Below are 20,856 nucleotides of genomic sequence, written 5' to 3' on the forward strand. Positions count from 1 at the left end.
GCTATTTTGAGAACGGTTACAAAAATGAGCATAACATAAGAGCATGACTAATCGTCGCGCCGTACTGAACATCGCAATTACTAAAATATTGATCCGAGATGAACATTATTTGCACAAATCTATTATTTCGGATAATTATAAGATTAAGAGATCCAGGCATTTGGAAATAAGAGACAAGGTGTGGATGTGGGGCGGGGTGGTGAGGGGGGAGTTGGGGGTATTGGAAATAGGGGTGGATCACTTTTATTTACTTCAAAACAATGTTGTATATATCCAAAATAAAGCAAGTTTTTCAAACATCAAAGCAGAAACTATAACTATATATATATATTATATATATATCCAAAATAAAGCAAGTTTTTCAAACATCAAAGCAGAAACTATAAAACATGTGTGGTGATCTCCTTTTATTTATATAAAAATATGTACTCTACCAACACCCACTTTAACTTAACAATGCAATATTTAGAACAGTTCTTTGCAAATAAACATCACAGATATTTTCATGATAAACAAACAGAAGCAAAAAATTTCCATCATATCTTGTTAACTGCACCATTGTGTATTTGTGTGAAAATCAAATAAGTTACTCCACTAAGTATACATTTAAAACATGTTTAAGAAATTTGTTCACGCAATGTTTTAAATAATATTCATGTATAATAAAAGTATTATGAATAGACTCACAGTTGACAATTTACATTTTTATAGTATGCATGTACATTTTAGGTTACTGTGTTAAAATCTCAGTCACTATACACCATTTCATGCAAAAATTCTTGTTCAGAAAACATCTCAGTAGTGCTGTATTGAAATAAAGTATAGCCTTTTCATACAAACATATACATTTGTGTTTAAAGTTGAAACAATTCATAAATAAATAATCAAACACCATTTTTTGAAGTCTGTTTTTTATTGTAAACATACAGAACCTACAGAAAACACATTTTGTGAACAGACAGTGTACGGATGATTTAAATCAACTATAAAACCACTTACAATATATTAAGAAATAAATCAAACAAATAGACTTTAAACAATAACAAGAGCTGATATAGGCCAGCGTGCTTGACTACACACCGCTTTGTTTTGGAAATGAATACAATTATGATGTTATAACTTATATGTGCCTGTCAAAAGCAACAAGAGATGTTTGTCAAACATTATGCCCCCCCTGAGCGCCATGTTGTCAGGATTATATGGACAATTGAATGAAATATGCATGGACCGAAATGACAGCTGATTTGTTGCCATTAAGGCAGTTTTCAGATTATGACCATTAAAGTGTGAGGATAGAGTGTGTTATGACCATGACCTTTGACTCTATGAACTCAAAATCCAGAGTCATCAGCTGGTCACCAGAAACCTAAATGTCAAGTTCGAGGGCCATGGGTGCAGGCATTGTCAAGTTATCACACAGACAAGTTTTTTTCGTTCAAGGTCACTGTGACCTTGACCTTTGACCCAATGACCCCTTAAATCATAAGGGGTCATCTACAAGTCAGATGCAACTCCAGGTCAAGTTTGAAGGCCATGGGTTCAGGCATTGTTGAGTTATCACTCTGACAACCTTTTACCATTCAAGATCACTGTGACCTTGACCTTTGGCTCTATGAATCCTAAAATCAATAAGGGTGATCTACTGGTCAGGCTTAACATCCATATCAAGTTTAATGATCATAGGTTCAGGCATTGTTGAGATATCAGTGGGAGAAGATTTGTTAACTTTTTTGCGTTAAAGGTGACTGTGACATTGACCTTGGCCTGATGACCCCCAAAGTCGATAGGGGTCATCTACTGGGCAGGCCCAACCTTCATGTCAAGTTTGATGACCATAGGTCCAGGAATTGTCGAGGTCGCTTTCAAGGTCACTGCGACCTTGACCTTTGACCCCTAAAATCAATAGGGGTCATCTACTGGTCAGGCAAAACCTCAATGTCAAGTTTGAGGGCCATGGGTGCAGGCATTGTTGAGTTATCACTCGGACAACCTTTTATCATTCAAGGTCACTGTGACCTTGACCTTTGGCCCAATGACCCCTAAAATCAAATAGGGACCATCTTCTGGCCAGGCCCAACCTCCAAGTCAAGCTTGAGGGCCATGGGTGCAGGCATTGTCGAGTTATCACTCGGATAACCTTTTACCATTCCAGGTCACTGTGACCTTGACCTTTAGCCCAATGACCTCTAAAATCAATAGGGACATCTTCTGGCCAGGCCCAACCTCCAAGTCAAGTTTGAGGGCCATGGGTGCAGGCATTGTCGAGTTATCACTCGGACAACCTTTTACCATTCCAGGTCACTGTGAACTTGACCTTTGGCCAGATGACCCCCAAAAACCATAGGGGTCATCTACTGGTCAGGCCAATTCTCCAAGTCAAGTTTGAGGGCCATGGGTGCAGGCATTGTCGAGTTATCACTCGGACAACCTTTTACCATTCAAGGTGACTGTGACCTTGACCTTTGGCCCGATGACCCCCAAAAACAGTAGGGGTCTTCTACTGGTCAGGCCCAACCTCCAATTCAATTATGAGGGCCATGGGTGCAGGCATTGTCGAATTATCACTCGGACAACCTTTTACCATTCAAGGTCACTGTGACCTTGACCTTTGGCCCGATGACCCCCAAAAACAATACGGGTCATGTCCTGGTCAGGCCCAACCTCCAATTCAATTATGAGGGCCATGGGTGCCGGCATTGTTGAGTTATCACTCGGACAACCTTTTACCATTCAAGGTCACTGTGAACTTGACCTTTGACCCGATGAGCCCCAAAAACAATAGGGGTCAGCTACTGGTCAGGCCCAACCTCCAAGTCAAGTTTGAGGGCCATGGGTGCGGGCATTGTCAAGTTATCACTCGGACGACCTTTTACCATTCAAGGTCACTGTGACCTTGACCTATGGCGTGATGACCCCCCAAAACAATAGGGGTCATCTACTGGTCAGGCCCAACCTCCATGTCAAGTTTGAGGGCCATTGGTGCAGGCATTGTTGAGTTATCACTCGGACAAGCTTTAAAATTATTTTACCATTAAAGGTCACTGTGACCTTGACCTTTGACCCGATGACCCCCAAAATCAATAGGGGTCATCTACTGGTCAGGCCCAACCTTCATGTGAAGTTTGATGACCATACGTCCAGGAATTGTTGAGTTATCACTCGGACAAGCTTTGGTCTACCGACGGACGGACCGACCGACCGACATGCCTGTGCAAAGCAATATACCCCTCTTCTTCGAAGGGGGGCATAATAAAAAATTCAGTTTAAGAGTTATTTTTCAAGATGTGTTAACCTGCATAAAATGCTGTCTTTCCATTGATGCTTCCTGCTATAAAGCACATTTGTTGAAATGGGAGAATATTTGCTGTTTCTGTGGCACTTTGTCTGTCACTTATGTATGTTTTGAAATGGGAACAAGACACTAAACATGAAATCAATTTGATATGGCCTAATCTGGAACAACATTTCATTTTTAATGGAATAAAACCAAAGGTATTTGTACCAACTGTGTAAATGAAGTAATTATGATGTTGACGAAAAGTCTATGCACATAACAATATGGCAGATTCTTTTCCTTAAATGATAAAACCCTGTGGTAACTTCTTGAACACATTATTTTCAACTTGAACAACACATTTTTACACTAAACAAAATTCCTAACCGTCCACCTAAGAAATCTTCTAATATTTCTTTCCCCCTGAAATATGCCTAATTACCGGAACAAATTAGTTTCACGAAAAGACCATTACATCTTGGTTCACATATTTCGGGTTGTCAAAAAGATACAGTGTCTCAAATGACAACACCCTCAATCATAAAAGTCACAAAATATAACATAGCGTGTAAAGGAAGAAAAATAAAAAATACCACCCTTAGTCACTTTAAAATGGTATTACATCATATGTGCGACTGAAACACAGTCACCAACGGCTTAATTAGTTCAAATGAATGTTCAACTTTAACATTACCATCTATGTAAAACAAAGCCTGAGTCAAAAGATTGCTAAAAATACAAAAACAATGAAAATTTTGATTCCCTATGGAATTTGCATTGTTATTTCTTTTCCTTGTGACTTTTGGATTTAGGAGTAACCACATATGAACTGTGCTTTCTCTGCCGTTTATGCTTCGATTTGGCTGAATTTTTCAAAGACTATTGCCACGAGATAGCAGATATTGAAAACTGAACTGTATGTTGATTATACTTAATGCACTTTTCAAGAAGGTTACTTTACTAAGTGGCCGGTTAGGAATTTTGTTTAGTGTAAAACATGTATTATGGACCATTGATAAAAATGTGACTTTAGCATGAAATAAATACTTTCCTTATGACTATTACATTTGAAGATACTCCCCACCCCGGGAAGGCAATTTAAATTTGGAATACATGTATCCGCCTTATTAAGTTGCTTTTTTAAATTGTTACATTTAACTTGTACAATCAAAAGCGAAAAACAAACTGGAACGTCTACTAAGGAGTTTCTTTATTTCGCCTTCCTCAGGCCGTTATAGTTTAAATGGAATTACCCTAAACAATGTGCACATAATTATGAAAGTGTACAATATGAGTATAAAGAATAAATATACATGCCACAGACAAAAACATATTATGCAATATTTATTATGTAAATTAGTAAGATGTCAATGGCATATGAAACTATGTGTTAATCATGTGTGAATACTTTGTGTGCATTATACAAAAGAGTATATGTATCAGTTGAGTTGAGTTGAGTTGAGTTGCATATAAATGGATCCATTTCTAAAGACTCCAATTTAAGGAGGTTATCCTACAACTAGTCAGCCACTGTTTTTATGTCTTGAGTCTAACACTAATCATAACCCTACCCTTCCAATAACCCACCCAATAATAACCCGCCCTAACAATAACCCACCCTAACAATAACCTACCCTTCCAATAACCCACCCAATAATAACCCGCCCTAACAATAACCCACCCCAATAATAACCCGCCCTAACAATAACCCACCCTAACAATAACCCACCCTAACAATAACCCGCCCTAACAACAACCCACCCTAACACAACTGTAATGAAAAGAAGAATGTATACTTTTAAAGAATAAATTGAAATTTGAATGTTAAAAACAACCAGCTTTGCAGTTGGTGGACCAATTGTAAACTCTACCAAATACCAACTCAGCTGCACTCAGCATGATTAGTCCCAATTTCTCAAAACATCTTAAGTCCCTTTTTACTGGATTAAGCTAAGCTCACTATTTTTGTTTTGGTAAAGTTTGTATAATGTTTACTTTTTAAAGACTTTTTGGACTTTAAATGGCAAAGGAGTTTATGGTTATCACGATTAACACATTTTTATTAAGTAAAATCAAAATTAAGGAAGGAAATCATCTTAATGAAATAAGCTACTTAACCTAACAGCGCTTAAGAACTTTCGAGAAATTGGGGCCAGGTATTACATTTTGTACTTCTTCCCATTCTACAAAAAATTGAATATGAAGTGAAGAATTTATGCTAAAACAAACAAAAGTATGATGAAAGAGATCTATAAATTATAAAAAGGCGCATCCCTATTTAATTATGTATATTGGAATGCATAAGAAATTATATCAATAAAATACTATCATGTGTTGCAAATAGACTGCAATAAAAACCGATGAACTTGGTAATAATTGAAAAGAAGAAATTAGGATAATGTACTTTTTTAAATGTTCTGGTCAGCCTCCGCTCACCAAGAAAAAAAGGAAGGCATAAAACAATTCCATTGATAAACCCCTCTATATAACATTTTTTGCATATATACTTAACATAAATATTACATTCATGGAAAAAAAACTATAATAACACAACTAGGATTTCTTGAGATATTCTGGCAATGTATTGCTGGCACAACGGAAGCCGAGGTTGTGGGAGGAGCTGTCCGGCGTGTTCTGGCTGCGTGCAGCACAACGGTATCGGTAGCAGTAGGACTGAAGTAGAAATGGACAGGGCTCTTAAAGTGGCTTAGACTGCGCTTTGTTTCATTTAAAATGGTGAAGAAAGAGAAAAGTTTTCTTTGTTTTAAGCCATCATTCGAAGCAAAATGTTGCCTTCTGACGTAGCATTTTTGACATTATTTATCACATGGTATACACACTGTATCAAATTCATGCATTAGCATAATTTCCATAAAGAAAAAAACATGGTTGAAAATTGATCATGCATTTATTTGACCAGTTTGCACATTTTACACAATGTTGCAAGATGTTACCAAACTTCTATTCATTTTCTTACAAAGAAAAGTCTGATGCAGCTTTGCTTTCATTTTAAAGCTGCACTCTCAGAGATTAACAGTTTTGATTTTTTTTAAATTTTGTCTCAGAATCAGCTGATTTTGGCATTAATGCCTTCACTACAGTCATAAAAGATAAAATTCCCAATAGAACAGATCTCAATTGTTTGAAAATCTGCCAAAAAACACTTAAATTTTTCTTAAATTGTTAATAACGCTTTTCGCCATAAAATTTTTCGAACATCAATATGAAAAATTGTATCTTTTGTCAGCAGTCTTATATCACTGGTTTCCAGACATTTATGCAAAAATTGGCTCATCATTCCAAGCCAATTGTTTTTTTGTCAAAATGGTAAATCTGTGAGAGTGCAGCTTTATTGAAAATGTTCACATAATACAATTATGAGCAAAAGAAAGAGATCGTTCTTTAGCATAGCTGTATCTAGATTTGTTACTATTAATACAACCAAATAGGTTTGTTCCACAACAGCTTGTTACATGTAACCTACCTTATGGCACATGAATGAGCCCCCCTTCTTGACCTTGTCGATTCCGGAATCAGGCCCATTCTGAAAAACAAAATCAATAAAGTGTCTGAGTTAGGCTATAGTTTGAGCTGAACCAAGATATTCCTTTTCATATTCAGTCTTTGAATGCTTAATGAGTTTTTTACAAGCAAGCTACTTGACTTTTAACATCATGCCGAGCCCATGTTATTGTGGAGAAACAATTTCTCTATGTAAATAACAGCAACAATGACCTTGACCTCACTGACCTCAAATGGCATCCCACATGAGACCTCTGTATACCAAGTTTCATCACTTTACCACAATCTTATCAATTTGAAAACCACTAATTTGTCACCCTGAGGACACCTGCTGGTGTTGACTGTTATTGTCAGACTGTGTACTCACCGGGTTGGTCTTATGTTGTGTGTCATGGTCCGTGACCCACCAATCCTGCGTCCATTCCCACACATTCCCTACCATGTTTTTTACACCGTACTTGTTCTGTTCGGGAAACTCAGTCACCTGCAAACACAAGCATTACTCCATCCAGATACCGTTATAGTTCTTAAATTCCAACCATGCACCTGGCTTGATTTATGAAATTTGTTTGCTGAATGACTTGTGTTGTGTGATTTTACTTTATCAAAAAATATTGAAATAGTTGAACATATGGGGTTTTATTTTGATATAACGTAAAAGTATGTGTATTGAAAGTTTTATCTAACAACCAAACATTTATATATTAAACATTTATAAAGACGGCTTAAATGGAAATCTTACCGGAGCAGTTCCAACATAGCCATCATCTGCTGAGTTCTCCTTTGGGAATTCCCCGTGCCATATATTCATCCAGTGTGCTCCCTTTGGATTTTCGTTGTTTCCCCACGCATATAACCTGCATTTGATAATCATTATTTTATGTTTTTTTTTTTTTTTTTTTTTTTTTTTTTTTTTTCATACAATGTTAATTTAATTTTATCAATTTTTTATTGACATTTTTCATGTTTGCCTCAGAAAAATAAGCAAGTAAAATGTCCTGACACACCAACAGAGCACAGACTGTAATCTGTTATTTGACACACCAACAGAGCACATACTGTAGTCTGTTATTTGACACACCAACAGAGCACATACTGTAGTCTGTTATTTGACACACCAACAGAGCACAGACTGTAGTCTGTTATTTGACACACCAACAGAGCACATACTGTAGTCTGTTATTTGACACACCAACAGAGCACATACTGTAGTCTGGTATTTGACACACCAACAGAGCACATACTGTAGTCTGTTATTTGACACACCAACAGAGCACAGACTGTAGTCTGTTATTTGACACACCAACAGAGCACATACTGTAGTCTGTTATTTGACACACCAACAGAGCACATACTGTAGTCTGGTATTTGACACACAGACAGAGCACAGACTGTAGTCTGTAATTTGACACACTGACAGAGTACAGACTGTAGTCTGTAATTTGACACACCAACACAGCACATACTGTAGTCTGGTATTTGACACACAGACAGAGCACAGATTGTAGTCTGGTATTTGACACACCAACAGAGCACAGACTGTAGTCTGTAATTTGACACACCGACAGAGCACAGACTACAATCTGTTATTTGACACACCAACAGAGCACAGACTGTAGTCTGGTATTTGGCACACAGAGCACAGACTGTAGTCTGGTATTTGACACACCAACAGAGCACAGACTGTAGTCTGGTATTTGACACACAGACAGAGCACAGACTGTAGTCTGTAATTTGACACACCGACAGAGCACAGACTACAGTCTGTTATTTGACACACCAACAGAGCACAGACTGTAGTCTGGTATTTGACACACAGACAGAGCACAGACTGTAGTCTGGTATTTGACACACCGACAGAGCACAGACTGTAGTCTCGTATTTCACACACCAACAGGGCACAGACTGTGGTCTGGTATTTGACACACCAACAAAGCCCAAACAATAGTCTAGTATTTTACACTTTGACTGAGCTTTTAAATTTATAATGGACAAATGGTTGCTACCAAATTATATTTCGAACTATGCAGCACTTTCAGCGAGGACACATACTTTCCATCCCGCCCTCCTCTGCAGGCGTACTCCCATTCCGCCTCTGTTGGCAGCCGCTTTCCCGCCCAGGCACAATACTTGACAGCATCATTCCATGATGTGTGCAGAACTGGGTGATTCATTCTGTAAAAAAATAATTCTGTTGAAAATATTATTTACTCAACTAAATGAATATTCCATTATATTTCAATATCTGTTTTTATGTTAAGTTTTGCAATTCTTCTCTACTACAAAAAGACTCAGGGTTTTAGCCAGGCTATAAAAAGGACAGGGTGCTGCAGAATAGAGACAGTGTGCTTAGGAACAAAACGGCACATTGTATGAGGCAGAAAATAATTAAAGATTTATGAATAAATTTCATAGAAATGTGCGAAATTGTGCTTTTTTGAGGTAAAATTAGGTTTCTACTAAATTTGTGAAGTTTGTTTCAATTCATAATAATATCTCAATTTTTAATAAAAACAATAAAAATATTTGATAATCTTAAGCAGTTAATTCTCTGAAGGCAGTTGGGTGCACATTCTGTTCTCCATAAGGACAAAAGGGCGCTTCCAAAAAGGGACAGGGTGAAGCACCCTCCCTCCCATTATAAACACTCTACCTTAATCCCTACATATTAAGCACATACCGTAACAATTAACTTAAACACATTCGATAAGAAGCAGGACTTATTTTTTAAAAGCCAAAATCTACTAATTCATATCACAAGTATACAATTTTTTGTTATCATTCTATCATGTGTTATAATCAGACCATATCAGACAAAATCTTAATGATTAACAAGGGAAGAGCGAGCACGCTATTCTTAATCATTAAGATTTTACCTTAAGCGTTCTAGATGTCTTAGATTTTAACCTGTTTTCAGCAGGCCTGGACAGGACCCATAATATGATGTCATCTCTTTTAAGTTTTAAAACTACAAATCTTCATGATAAAAAGTGGTACTTGAAGACTGATAGCCAATTTCATCGACTGGACATGTAGATTATATTCTTAATACAGTGATTTTTTATGCAATTTTCTGCCTTCTAAAGGCTGTTCCCTTGTGAAAAGTTGTCTATTTTTCCCTAATATTTATTTCCAAATTTGATAAATGCTGATTACTTAAATGAATAAAATAACAATAAATTTCTTGAAAAAAAAAAATCTTGACAAGACTGACTTTTTCTCAGCATAATGTATGCATAAAAAGGTGAAAACATGTATTTCATTATATAAGCTATTTTGGCCTGATTTTGTATTTTCCCAAAGTTGACTTTTTTCCTAATATTAAAGGTACATGTGGTGAAAATAATTCCACAAAAAATCACTGTAATATATATAGGACATATACTATATTATGAATACATAAATGAATGCAAGAAACTTTGAACTGGAAAATATTATTTTTACTTAAAGGGACTCACTCTTGTTTGGGCACCATTTTTTCCCCATGTAATGCATCAGAAAACATTTATATTATAAGGCCGAAAAAAAAATACATTAGGATCAGGACACCCAACCCTACCTAAGATTTTTTTCTAAGTCTCTGTTTTATTATCTTGTGTAAAAATATTCTGGCAAGCACAGTACGGGAAAAAAATTAAATACTGACTACAAAACCTCACGCCCACAAGGACTCATACATAAACATGAGAATAACTTAACCTTTAAGCTGTATCTATCGCTATTCAAAATCATGGACTTCAAAGACAATATTTGAGCAAAAACATGTACAGCAGTATTTGTTGAAGGATCCCAGCCATCATTATCTTAGTTTTAACACTCTTAATGATTTGCAACATACATACCAAAAAAAGTTTATTTTACAATCACATGAGCTAGTCACTTTAAAAATGAAGATGTTGAAGTGTTTGAATGGTTGTATTTGTCTTAGATAATGAGTTGCATGATACCCATGTGCATGAGTAAGTTGAGTAGGTGAAGTCACTCAGCGATTTTTCATGAAACTTACTGCTTTTTACAGACTGTTTAACAAAGAAAAAAAGCTTCTTTAAAAAAAAGAAATCATGTTATTTTTATTAAAAGACCAGTAATGAAAATGCTTATTTATAACTGCTGGATTGATTAACTTTTACATATCATGAAGACTTTAAGTGGTATAAAATTGCTTATTAAAATGATCTAGTTTCTCCCAAATTGTTGGGACTTATTGTGCTAATTTCTTAGGCATAATGGCACAGCAGTTTAAACATTTGCAAATAAAATCACTGTCACCTGTCCTGAATATTCGAAGGTGGTCCTTCAGGATGTTTCCAGTCTGCTCCAATCACTGGCACCCACCACGGGGCAGCTGCCACCTGACACAGACATGTATCACACAAATTGATGTATGACAAGTAACATCCTTGGCGTCCTTGCATATTCATAACCTATATGATATCTTATGCTGGGATGCTGAGGATGGACTTCTTTAACATGACATGTTTTTAAAAAAGTGAACCATTGAATTTATTTATTGATTTCAGACATGTTAGCTTGTTTAAGAATAATAAATTTCCTGAAACCTGAAAATATAAATAGTGAAGCATTAAATATGACTACCCGGTATAGAGTATGTTTTTCTACATAGGACAAACAGGCATGTACAATTATTATATCTTAAATGAATTATTAATCAATTATTTTATTTTTAATACAGATCTTTCAAGTAAAATAATTTGCAACTCACAGCCTGAGTGATTTTTTCCAGGGTATCCTGGTCCAAATACTTATCCATCACGAACGAGTTCCCGAATGTTTCAGCCTGTCAAATAAGAAATAGTATGAGCAATATATACAGGGCTGTTCCAGCAGAAATTGGGAAAAAGCCTTTTTATTTTAGAAAATTTGGTCAATTCATGTCATATAAGTGGGATAATTGCTGATGTTTTTTATTATCTCTTGGATTAAGCTATTCCTTACATATGAAGGAGCCCCATTTTATTATCTTTGCAACAAAATTCACTCAAATGAGATTTTTTTAGCCAATTGGATAACTTTTGGGATTTTTGACAATTGGAAAGTAGCCACATTTTGGCTCCAAAGGGAAAAGACTGGGGCCCGTATTCAGTAACAGCCTGAGTCTGAGTTTAAGTCCACCTAAATGGCCATCAACAAGTCTTTTGACAATTTCATTTTACTATGGCAGACACGTGACGTCCACTATCCTAGCAAAAAGTAGCAAACGGTCCTTGCACAGAGAATCCTCGCGGCCTCATTTTTAAAATTTTCTCCGTAATAAATTCAAATTTCTACGAAAATATTATTGCCTACTATTAAACACATATATATGCAAAAAAACATGCCCGGTTTTAAATGGTAGAGAGTTGTATCCTTACAGGGATACATAAGAAATGTCAAAATAATAAAAAAGTATCCGTGATCGCTAGTTATTGTAGATAGCCATTTACGTGGACTTGGTACAGATCAAGGCAAGGGATCCATCTGTTTTTAATATATCAATAAACCCTGTTTTGATAATTAAGTGTTTTATCATAAACTATGGATTTACCCCATATTGTATTCTAGGCTTACCTCGGTTTTATATCCTGTTTCTTTTACAAATAGGCTGAACTCAGCGTTGCTCACTTCATATTTGTCCAGATAAAACTTGTCCAATGTAACTTTACGTTCTGGGCCTTCCCCGTCTGCGATAAATACAGGCTCATTAGTGCCCATAATGTAGGACCCTGCTGGAATCTGAACCATTTCGTTTGTTCTTTGAAAGTCACCATTGAATTCCTTGTCCGTGTATTTAGATTTCTCATGTGAAAGTGATGAACTTTCAGTTTCAGTGTCAGCATTTTGAGTGTCTGTCTGTTGTCGACTTATGGAACAGCCGCAACTTTTGTCGGAGTCTGATTCTGACCCTTGATTGCACGTGTCAGCATCGCAGGACTCTAATGACACCGTTTGAAATAACAAAGAAAAACAAAATAATAAAATCGCAGAACGTGAATATCCAGCCATTTTGCCCGTCCCAGGTTTTAACTTTTTTTAATTGAAGCGAAAGAAAAATGAAAAGAAAGAAAATAGGAAGATATCCGAAATTGTTTACACTGTTGTCCTGCAAAAGCAAACAGGTATAAAAGTATTAAATTTGAGTAAAATTGTTAATATGTAAAGCGTTTTTAACCTATGAAACAATGATATGATTTCTAACTCATGTTAAAATGGTAAATTCGTTCAACAGTATTACTATCTCCATTTTGTACCTATTAAAATGTAGTAATGCATAGGTAATCTGGATGATTTTTTTCGGATACAGTTGTCAATGTTATTGCATGCTCTCAGCCTCTGTATATTATATTAATGTTATGTTTTTGTTAATATTTCATTTCAATTTATAATATATTATGATGGCATATACAACTATTTTTTATTTGTTCAATTTTATATTCTATATTTGTGAATGAGGCTGTGTACACATGCGACCCTCATCCCCATTGTGTACCAAATACACTTTTACCCAAATCCTTTATAAAAAAAGAAAACTTATATATAGCGCTACTCTGCCTACCAACAAATGTCAAATTTTGAGTTTCTGCCTTAAAGGTTACCCCATCACCCTCTTGAGTTCCGCGGTCCCCTTAGTCATTCTAAAATGCTGTCCACTAAACATCTTTAAAAAAAGAAGCCTGGATGGCATTTTAGAATGACTAGAGGTCCACTTAAAAAAGACCAATTTTCAATGCATACCATTATGGGAGGTTTAGGCCTAATCAGTGATGCATGACGCATTTGTTAAAGTCCAAAAACAAAAATTTCTTAATTTTTAAACTGTATCACAAATAATTTTTAACATTTGTCCATTTAGAATCAAATCAAGATCATATCAAATATAAAGACTTACTCTTGTGGGATGACAGTGCCCAACACTTTTAATCAGTCCTCAATGTGACTGTGTAGTCTTATGGTATTTCAAGAAGTCTTATGGTATTTCAAGGTTGTCAACGAATAGTTCATTTCACCCCTTAGTTTGAATGAAAATGAATAAAACATGGAAAAATGTTGATCAGTTTTAGAGTTACCTCTGTCTTACACTGAGCCTTTGCTTGTTTTTTTGTACACTGCATAATGATGGTACTATAACTACAATGTATATATGTCATTTTTAATTTTCTCTTCAGCCCACATTTCTCTTCAGCCCACACCTACTGCTGTCTCTCATGTTAGTATGGAGCAGTACACAATACTGGGAAGGATTGGAGAGGGCGCTCATGGAATCGTCCTGAAAGCCAAGCATGTGGAGGTAATCAAAACATCTTTAAGTAAAGGCTGTATACAAGTTCACAGACATGTACACTTATAAGAGACAAGCCAATTCAAGAATGTTTTTACAGAATCTTTGAAAATTTTGCTGTAACAGTCTTAGTATTCTTATCACGTTATTACATACAACATGGTACTAGAACTTCATTTTAAAATATATAATTCAATATAAGGACTTGGCATTGTAGTTCATATCCAGAAGTAAATGTCTATACTTATGGGAAAAGCAAATGCTATCCCTCTGAAGTCTGTTCTTATTTATTCATGAGAATATTGCCTGAATGATACTTTGGGACTGTAAACTGTTATATTTAACAAAATATCATACTGTTCAATTACTTTGACATGTAAGTAACCAGTTTTGTTTTACACTGAAAAATAAAATAAATATTATTTATGTTTTTCTGCTTCAGAGTGGAGAAGTGATTGCATTAAAGAAAATTCCTTTGAGGAAGTTAGAAGATGGTATTCCTAACACTGCACTCAGGTAAGTAATACATGTAATGTAAAATGATTATTGGCAAATAAAGAATGTAACAAGTTTTCAGAAATACTTATGTAGTGATTGCACAGATTATTATCTTCATTGGTAAACTCTTCAAACTTATTACCCCACGCTCTGACTTGCGAAAAACTACGGGCTGTGTCCGTTCTATGAAAGTCAGTTCAAATGTTAAGACAGTTTAAGTTCCAGTAAAGTATACACAGAATACCCAGATACACGTATAAATGTATTTTTTAATTTCTATGTGAATGATAATGTTTTATATTAGATTTTAAACATGCTTAATGCACCAGTCAGTTGTAACCATGGCCCCCCCCCCCCAGGTCGGGGGGTACACATGTATATCGGGGATATACAGGGAAATGGGCCGTGTTTTTACCTTCCAGGTGGCCCCGCAGTGCCGGGTGACTGTGGTGGTTTTGTCTTCGCACCAAATATAGTTGGGAATGGGCCTTACCTAGGGTCCCTGGGGTGTGGGGACATTTGGCGGGGGTTTTACCAGCAGCTCATCGACGCAGAGCGGGGATTTTGCCTGAACTTGGCTGGACCACAAGTCAAAGTCCCCGCTATTCCCCGGACCTGGGGTGGCCGTGTTTATAATTGACTGGTGCATAACAATGATATATAACAAAATTCTCAAAATGATTTATTGCAGAGAAATCAAAGCTTTACAAGAGATAGAAGATAATCCATACGTAAGTAAAATATTAATACTAAAAGGGTTCTACATCGTCAGATACTCCTGATACACTATGCTATGTGTATCAATATGAAGTGTAACGGAAAATGTGACATGGTTACCGATGATGGGGCTTATAAAGCTCAGAATTATTCATCAATTCAGGATTGAGAGTCTTCAACCTCAGACTATTCAGGGATGTGATTTGTCCGCGGATTCGCGGAATTCCGCGGATCTAATGGCCCCATATTTTTTTTTTTTTTAGCTGATTAAAGAATATACTAGTGTGCTTTTGGTTGTTAGAGTTGATATCCCAGTTTGCTTCAAATTTAAAGTCAGAAGAACCCTCAAAAGAGCTTCTAAAAAGCCAGTTTTTCTTCTACGGCAGTGTGCTTTTGACCCCAAAAGTTCCCCAAGAACCCATGGCCAAAATGGTTACAGCCCCCCAGCTGCCAGGTCAATCACATCCCTGCAATTGTACAGTAGGAAAGATTTGTTTTTTTGCTCGGATGTTTGGTTCAAAATCAGTAGGAAGTACCTTAAAAGAATACGAATGACTTTGGAAACTATTTCAAAAGGGGTCTAAGCCTTTAACCCTGCTTTGTGAATAACTTCCTCATACCCAAACAGACCCATAGCCAATTTTCAGGATTAACAAATTTAAACAAACTATTAGAACCCCTGTTATTATTGTTAATATTTTCAGAACTTAACGAAACATTTCAACATTATAAGAGTCAATAGTTAGTTGCAGTTGTGATATTTGCAACAAAGTATTAGTAATTACAATATTTTTTTCAACAACTTAAAATCATTTATTGTTATGTTATAAGCTTCTTGAAACCTTTTACATTTAAACATCGTTAATCTGAACACTGTTTATCCAAAATTATCGTTTCTAATAATGTTCTAATTACCTGTATTGTTGATCTGATATATTATTAATCTGACGTTTTTATCTGGGTCCAGACGACTTCGGATTTACAGTGTTTAAATGTACTTCATATCCAAATAAATGTTAAACCATAAGCAAATGCATTGTGTTAATGTTATGATGGTGCAAAGGGCAAGAAAGATTATACCATATTATCATAAGAGTCCGAAATCTTTCTCAAGGTTGTTTGACGCTGGACATGCCCTGTGTTTTTAGGTGGTAAAACTGCGTCAGGTGTTCCCGCACGGCAGTTCCCTGGTTCTGGAGTTTGAGTACATGCCCTCAGACCTTTCTGAAGTGATCCGCAACTCAGACAAGCCACTCACGGAGGGCCAGGTGAAGTCATACATGCTCATGTTGCTGAAGGGAGTCGCCTTCTGTCATGAAAACAACATCATGCACAGGGTATGGAGATAATTGGGACTTTATTGTTGAATAGTATTTAATCCCATTGTAGTTCATTGTGGTAAATGCAAAAAAAACTTTAGGTTTTGAATCTGTTTCATTGACAACATGAAAAACAAATATTAATAAAATTTTAGAACCAGAATAAAATAACGCAGTATAAGTCTTTACTGTTCATTCTGTTATACGCAGGTAATTTATTTTTTGGATATAATAGTTCTGCTATCTGTATGCATATTTGTATGTGTAATCTAAATAAGCAACTGATGAGCTAGTCCTGTACCATCATTCACTATGGTTTACATTCAGGATCTGAAGCCAGCCAACTTGCTGATCAGCAGCACAGGGCATCTCAAGATTGCAGACTTTGGGCTTGCTCGGGTGTTTCAGAACAAGGGAAATAGACTGTACAGTCACCAAGTGGCCACAAGGTCAGCTAGACAGGGCTACTGTTTATATTACTCATTAAAAAGATATGAGATTTGAAGTAAAGATAGTATCATAGTGGTCATCATTTTCCTCTGTCATTTGCATTTGTTTGGTATTTGAAATGTTACTATCATTATAAATACTTTTAATAAATAATTAATCGTTAATATTAATATTTTGTTCTGATTTCATGCTTAGAAGCTATTATATCTGCATGTTTATGATTCATAGACAATTATACCTTCTTGTTTCCCCTGTTTTAGATGACTGTAAATGTTTATTTTGTAAACTCTTGCTTCTCGTATTTCAGATGGTACAGAGCGCCTGAACTTCTATACGGAGCGAGGAAATACGACGAAGGCGTGGACCTGTGGTACTTCACTTCAATAGTCTTTAATATTAATAGTTTTATATATTGTACAAGCTTACCGTAATTTGCTTAATATCGCTCACACTCATTTACACATCATCATCATACTTACATAGTGGGTTTGATTTGAAGTAAATGTACCTCAAACCTGTATGGGCTATTCCCGTATAAGTTATAACCCACGGGGGGGGAGACAATTATTTTCTTAGAATTTGGGTGGGTGTCTTTTTTCACTAATTTTGACCCCAAAAGAGTAAATTTGCTTTTGTAGGTGGTGATATAATTTAAAAGTGCCTTCCCCATGGGGGTTATATGTTTAAATGGAATAGCCCTTACATTATTGAAGGTTTACAGAAATAATACTTTTTTTAATACAGAAGCAACATGAACTTTTTTATTAAAAGTTTGAAGCACAGACTTATGCACAACTTATTACAGAATTAGTGTATGTCATTTTTGTGTTGTAGATTTACATGCTGTGTGTAATTAATTTGAATGCATATGTGTGCAAGAAAGATTTTTCAACTCATTCTTCCTGGTAGCTTATATCAAATATATTGTAACTTGACATCTTGGTTTCAGGGCAGTTGGCTGTATTTTTGGTGAACTGCTGAACAATTCTCCCCTATTTCCAGTAAGTCAAGTTCCATTTTTGACATTAAATGAAGCTTGATATATAAATAAACTAAAGAATTTTCTGGAAAAAAAAGATCAGAATGCTAAACTAGACAAATTCAATTCAATTCATTTTATTCAAGTAAACAAAGGCCACCGGGCCCAAAATACACAAAATGTACAAAAAAACACACATAGTATAGTAGTTGCAACATACGATTTACACATTTATCATGTCTAACAGATGGTATATATTGATTGTTATCTTCAATATTGTATTATCACTTTCAGTAGACATTGAAGAGTAGAAATCATTTAAACTTTTACAAGATGAATACAAATAAAAGTGTATTAACCTATAAACATTCTATAACTTTTCTATTAGATGCAAATTTTGAATATTTTTACTGGACAGCTAAATTTTGATTTCGATTTACTACTGAAACTCAATACAAAAAAAATGTCAAGCTAACATTGTGTTTTATATCATAATTCAGGGAGAGAATGATATAAAACAGCTGTGCTGCGTGCAAGGAGTACTTGGTACTCCCAACGAGAAAATCTGGCCTGTGAGTACTAACTTCTTGTTTGTTGTCAGTATACAAGGAGTACTTGGTACTCCAAATGTGAAAATCTGGCCCATGAGTACTAACTACTTGTTTATTGTCAGTATAAAAGGAGTACTCAGTACTCCCAATGTGAAAATCTGGCCAGTGAGTACTAATTACTTGTTAGTTGTCAGTATACAAGGAGTACTTGTTACCCCCAATGTGAAAATCTGACATGTGAGTACTCTCAATGGTTTAAGAAATATGCTTAAAACATCAGTTGTTGAACTTAAATATGAAAACCTGTGATCTTATTTTTAGTCAGCAGTCTCATATCACTGGTATCCATGCATTTAAGCATAAATTGGCTTGTTCCAAGACAAACAATTGTCAAAAAGTTCAGTCTGTGAGAGTGCAGCTTTAAAGCTTATATTGTGTTAATAAAATTTAGTTGCCATTGGCAGGCAAACATCTCGAAGGCATCAAAAGGTGTTTCTGCTTTGGCATTTCTGTACAAGCTTCTGTATGGAACTTGATTGTAATTCAATGTTCTGTATTAACAGGGCATGCATGAGTTGCCAGATTACAACAAGATCACATTCCCAGAGACCCACCCGATGCCCTTTGAGCTAGTCGTTCCTGACGCGTCCACAGAGGCACTAGATCTGCTGAAGAAGTTTCTGGTGTACCAGTCTAAACAGAGGGTCTCTGCTAAAGAGGTGACAGATTATTTTGTTATCTTGTCCGTTTTTCAAACAATCAAAATATTGTTATAGCATTGGTGTGTGAGCTTTGGTAAGGATTACGGTTATTGAAATTCTGGTTTACTGAGCAGAAATTCATGTGTGGCATCTTCTAAAAATATATAAAAATGTCCCTGTCTGACCATAATTCATGTGGCGGATCCGTGGTCCAGTGGTAACACACTTGACTATCAATCCAGGGGCCGCAGGTTCGATTCCCTGTCACACCGATAATAAATACTAATCATCTTCTAGGAGGGACGTTAAATGGGAGACAGTGCTATACACTGGTGCACGTTAAAGAAGCAGGATAGCTCTAACCAGGGTTGCATTCTGTCTGTGCACTATGCTCCAAGAAAAACAAAAATGACTAACATTCTCAATGGGGCACTCGCTGAATGGTCAAGGCCCGAGTGCGAGTATAAATAAGCTTATACACACCATATTTCATTTTTTATTTCCGATCCCAGGCAATTGTCCTGCAGTCTGTATTTGTGTAGCTGTTGACTTCACTATAAGATTCTTCATTCCAGGCTCTAGTCCACCCATATTTCTTCACGGAGCCCCTGCCAGCCCATCACTCTGAACTGCCGATACTCCAGCGCAGTCAACGCGGGCATCAGCGGCGCCAGAACGCCCATCAGTATAACATAGAGGCACCCTTAGACAAGTCTCTAGTAGATCCTGAACTGTTAGCCCCACATGTGGTGAAAATAAAATGATGTGTTGTGAAAATTGCAAATTGTGTTTGAAAATTCAAGATGGCAGCAGAAACAGATACTCATACCAAGGCACACAGTGGTAGGAATAATGGCACGCTGACTGTTTTTTCGGATAAACACTGCTGAGCTGCCTACTTACTGAAGATTTTCTGTGCAACAAAACTGGAGACATATATGCATGATGTGTGCATTTGATGAGGAGTTTTAAAATGTGTTATCAAGTCATAATTTGCTTCCATATATGACAATGCTGAAGGTTCAGCTCTTTTAATGTTTAATTGTTACATGTATATGTTTTGACTAAATACTATTTCTAGACATATCAAACTGACCATGTGATCAAAGATGCTAATGACAGTTCGAAATTATTAAAATGGCTCATGTAAAAGATACATTTCATGAAAAATTGCAATATGACTCATAATGAGAATTTATAAAAAAAACATGCACCTTTAAACCATGGGTTTATACCTCCGTGGAGCAGTGTTAACCTTTTTTTTCTAACTTGTATTTAAAATTGTAGAACTGCCAGGTAACTGTGATATATTTTACCATTCAATTGTATATATTTCATAATATTTATTCTTGTCAGTTAAAGAGAAAGATGAATAAATACTATAAAAATGTTTTTTTCTCTTTTTTGGAAAAGTATTTTGAAATTGCAAAGATTAAATAGTGAAGATGCAAAGATTTAAAAATAGAAGTTTTAAAAGTGAATAAAAACATAAAAAAAAGTGAAAGTGAGGGAGTCAACACTTTTTTTCTCAGTCAAACTAGGGACTTAACTCCCTCATAACTCATAAAT

The 20,856-nt window shown here is 35.9% G+C and overlaps 3 protein-coding genes across 4 annotated transcripts in view; 1 reads left to right on the top strand and 2 right to left on the bottom strand.

Annotated features, from left to right (window-relative positions):
* LOC128217300 (G-patch domain and KOW motifs-containing protein-like) overlaps window positions 1–20,856 on the bottom strand; it is a 95,871-nt gene that overhangs the window by 41,753 nt on the left and 33,262 nt on the right. The window lies entirely within an intron of this gene.
* LOC128217303 (cyclin-dependent kinase 20-like) lies at window positions 121–20,652 on the top strand. 2 transcript variants are annotated; one of them, XM_052924353.1, is made up of 11 exons: window positions 121–178; window positions 13,960–14,081; window positions 14,515–14,588; window positions 15,262–15,301; window positions 16,436–16,624; window positions 16,934–17,055; window positions 17,364–17,426; window positions 18,006–18,057; window positions 18,536–18,607; window positions 19,150–19,305; window positions 19,863–20,652. In XM_052924353.1, exons 2-11 carry the CDS (start codon window positions 14,007–14,009, stop codon window positions 20,049–20,051), a joined length of 1,032 nt encoding a protein of 343 aa, XP_052780313.1. In that variant the 5' UTR covers window positions 121–178; window positions 13,960–14,006; the 3' UTR covers window positions 20,052–20,652. The 2 variants fall into 2 exon arrangements, with proteins under 2 accessions (XP_052780313.1, XP_052780312.1); XM_052924352.1 differs by lacking the exon at window positions 121–178 and adding an exon at window positions 12,871–12,912.
* LOC128217301 (formylglycine-generating enzyme-like) lies at window positions 5,037–12,808 on the bottom strand. The gene is made up of 8 exons (XM_052924351.1): window positions 12,365–12,808; window positions 11,520–11,594; window positions 11,066–11,148; window positions 8,849–8,971; window positions 7,539–7,653; window positions 7,164–7,280; window positions 6,759–6,818; window positions 5,037–5,947 (listed from the first exon to the last, which is right to left on the bottom strand). The coding sequence occupies exons 1-8, from the start codon at window positions 12,797–12,799 to the stop codon at window positions 5,828–5,830; spliced, it is 1,128 nt and encodes a 375-aa protein (XP_052780311.1). The 5' UTR covers window positions 12,800–12,808; the 3' UTR covers window positions 5,037–5,827.

The sequence above is a fragment of the Mya arenaria genome, chromosome 14 (assembly GCF_026914265.1).
Source record: "Mya arenaria isolate MELC-2E11 chromosome 14, ASM2691426v1".
Taxonomy (NCBI): domain Eukaryota; kingdom Metazoa; phylum Mollusca; class Bivalvia; order Myida; family Myidae; genus Mya; species Mya arenaria.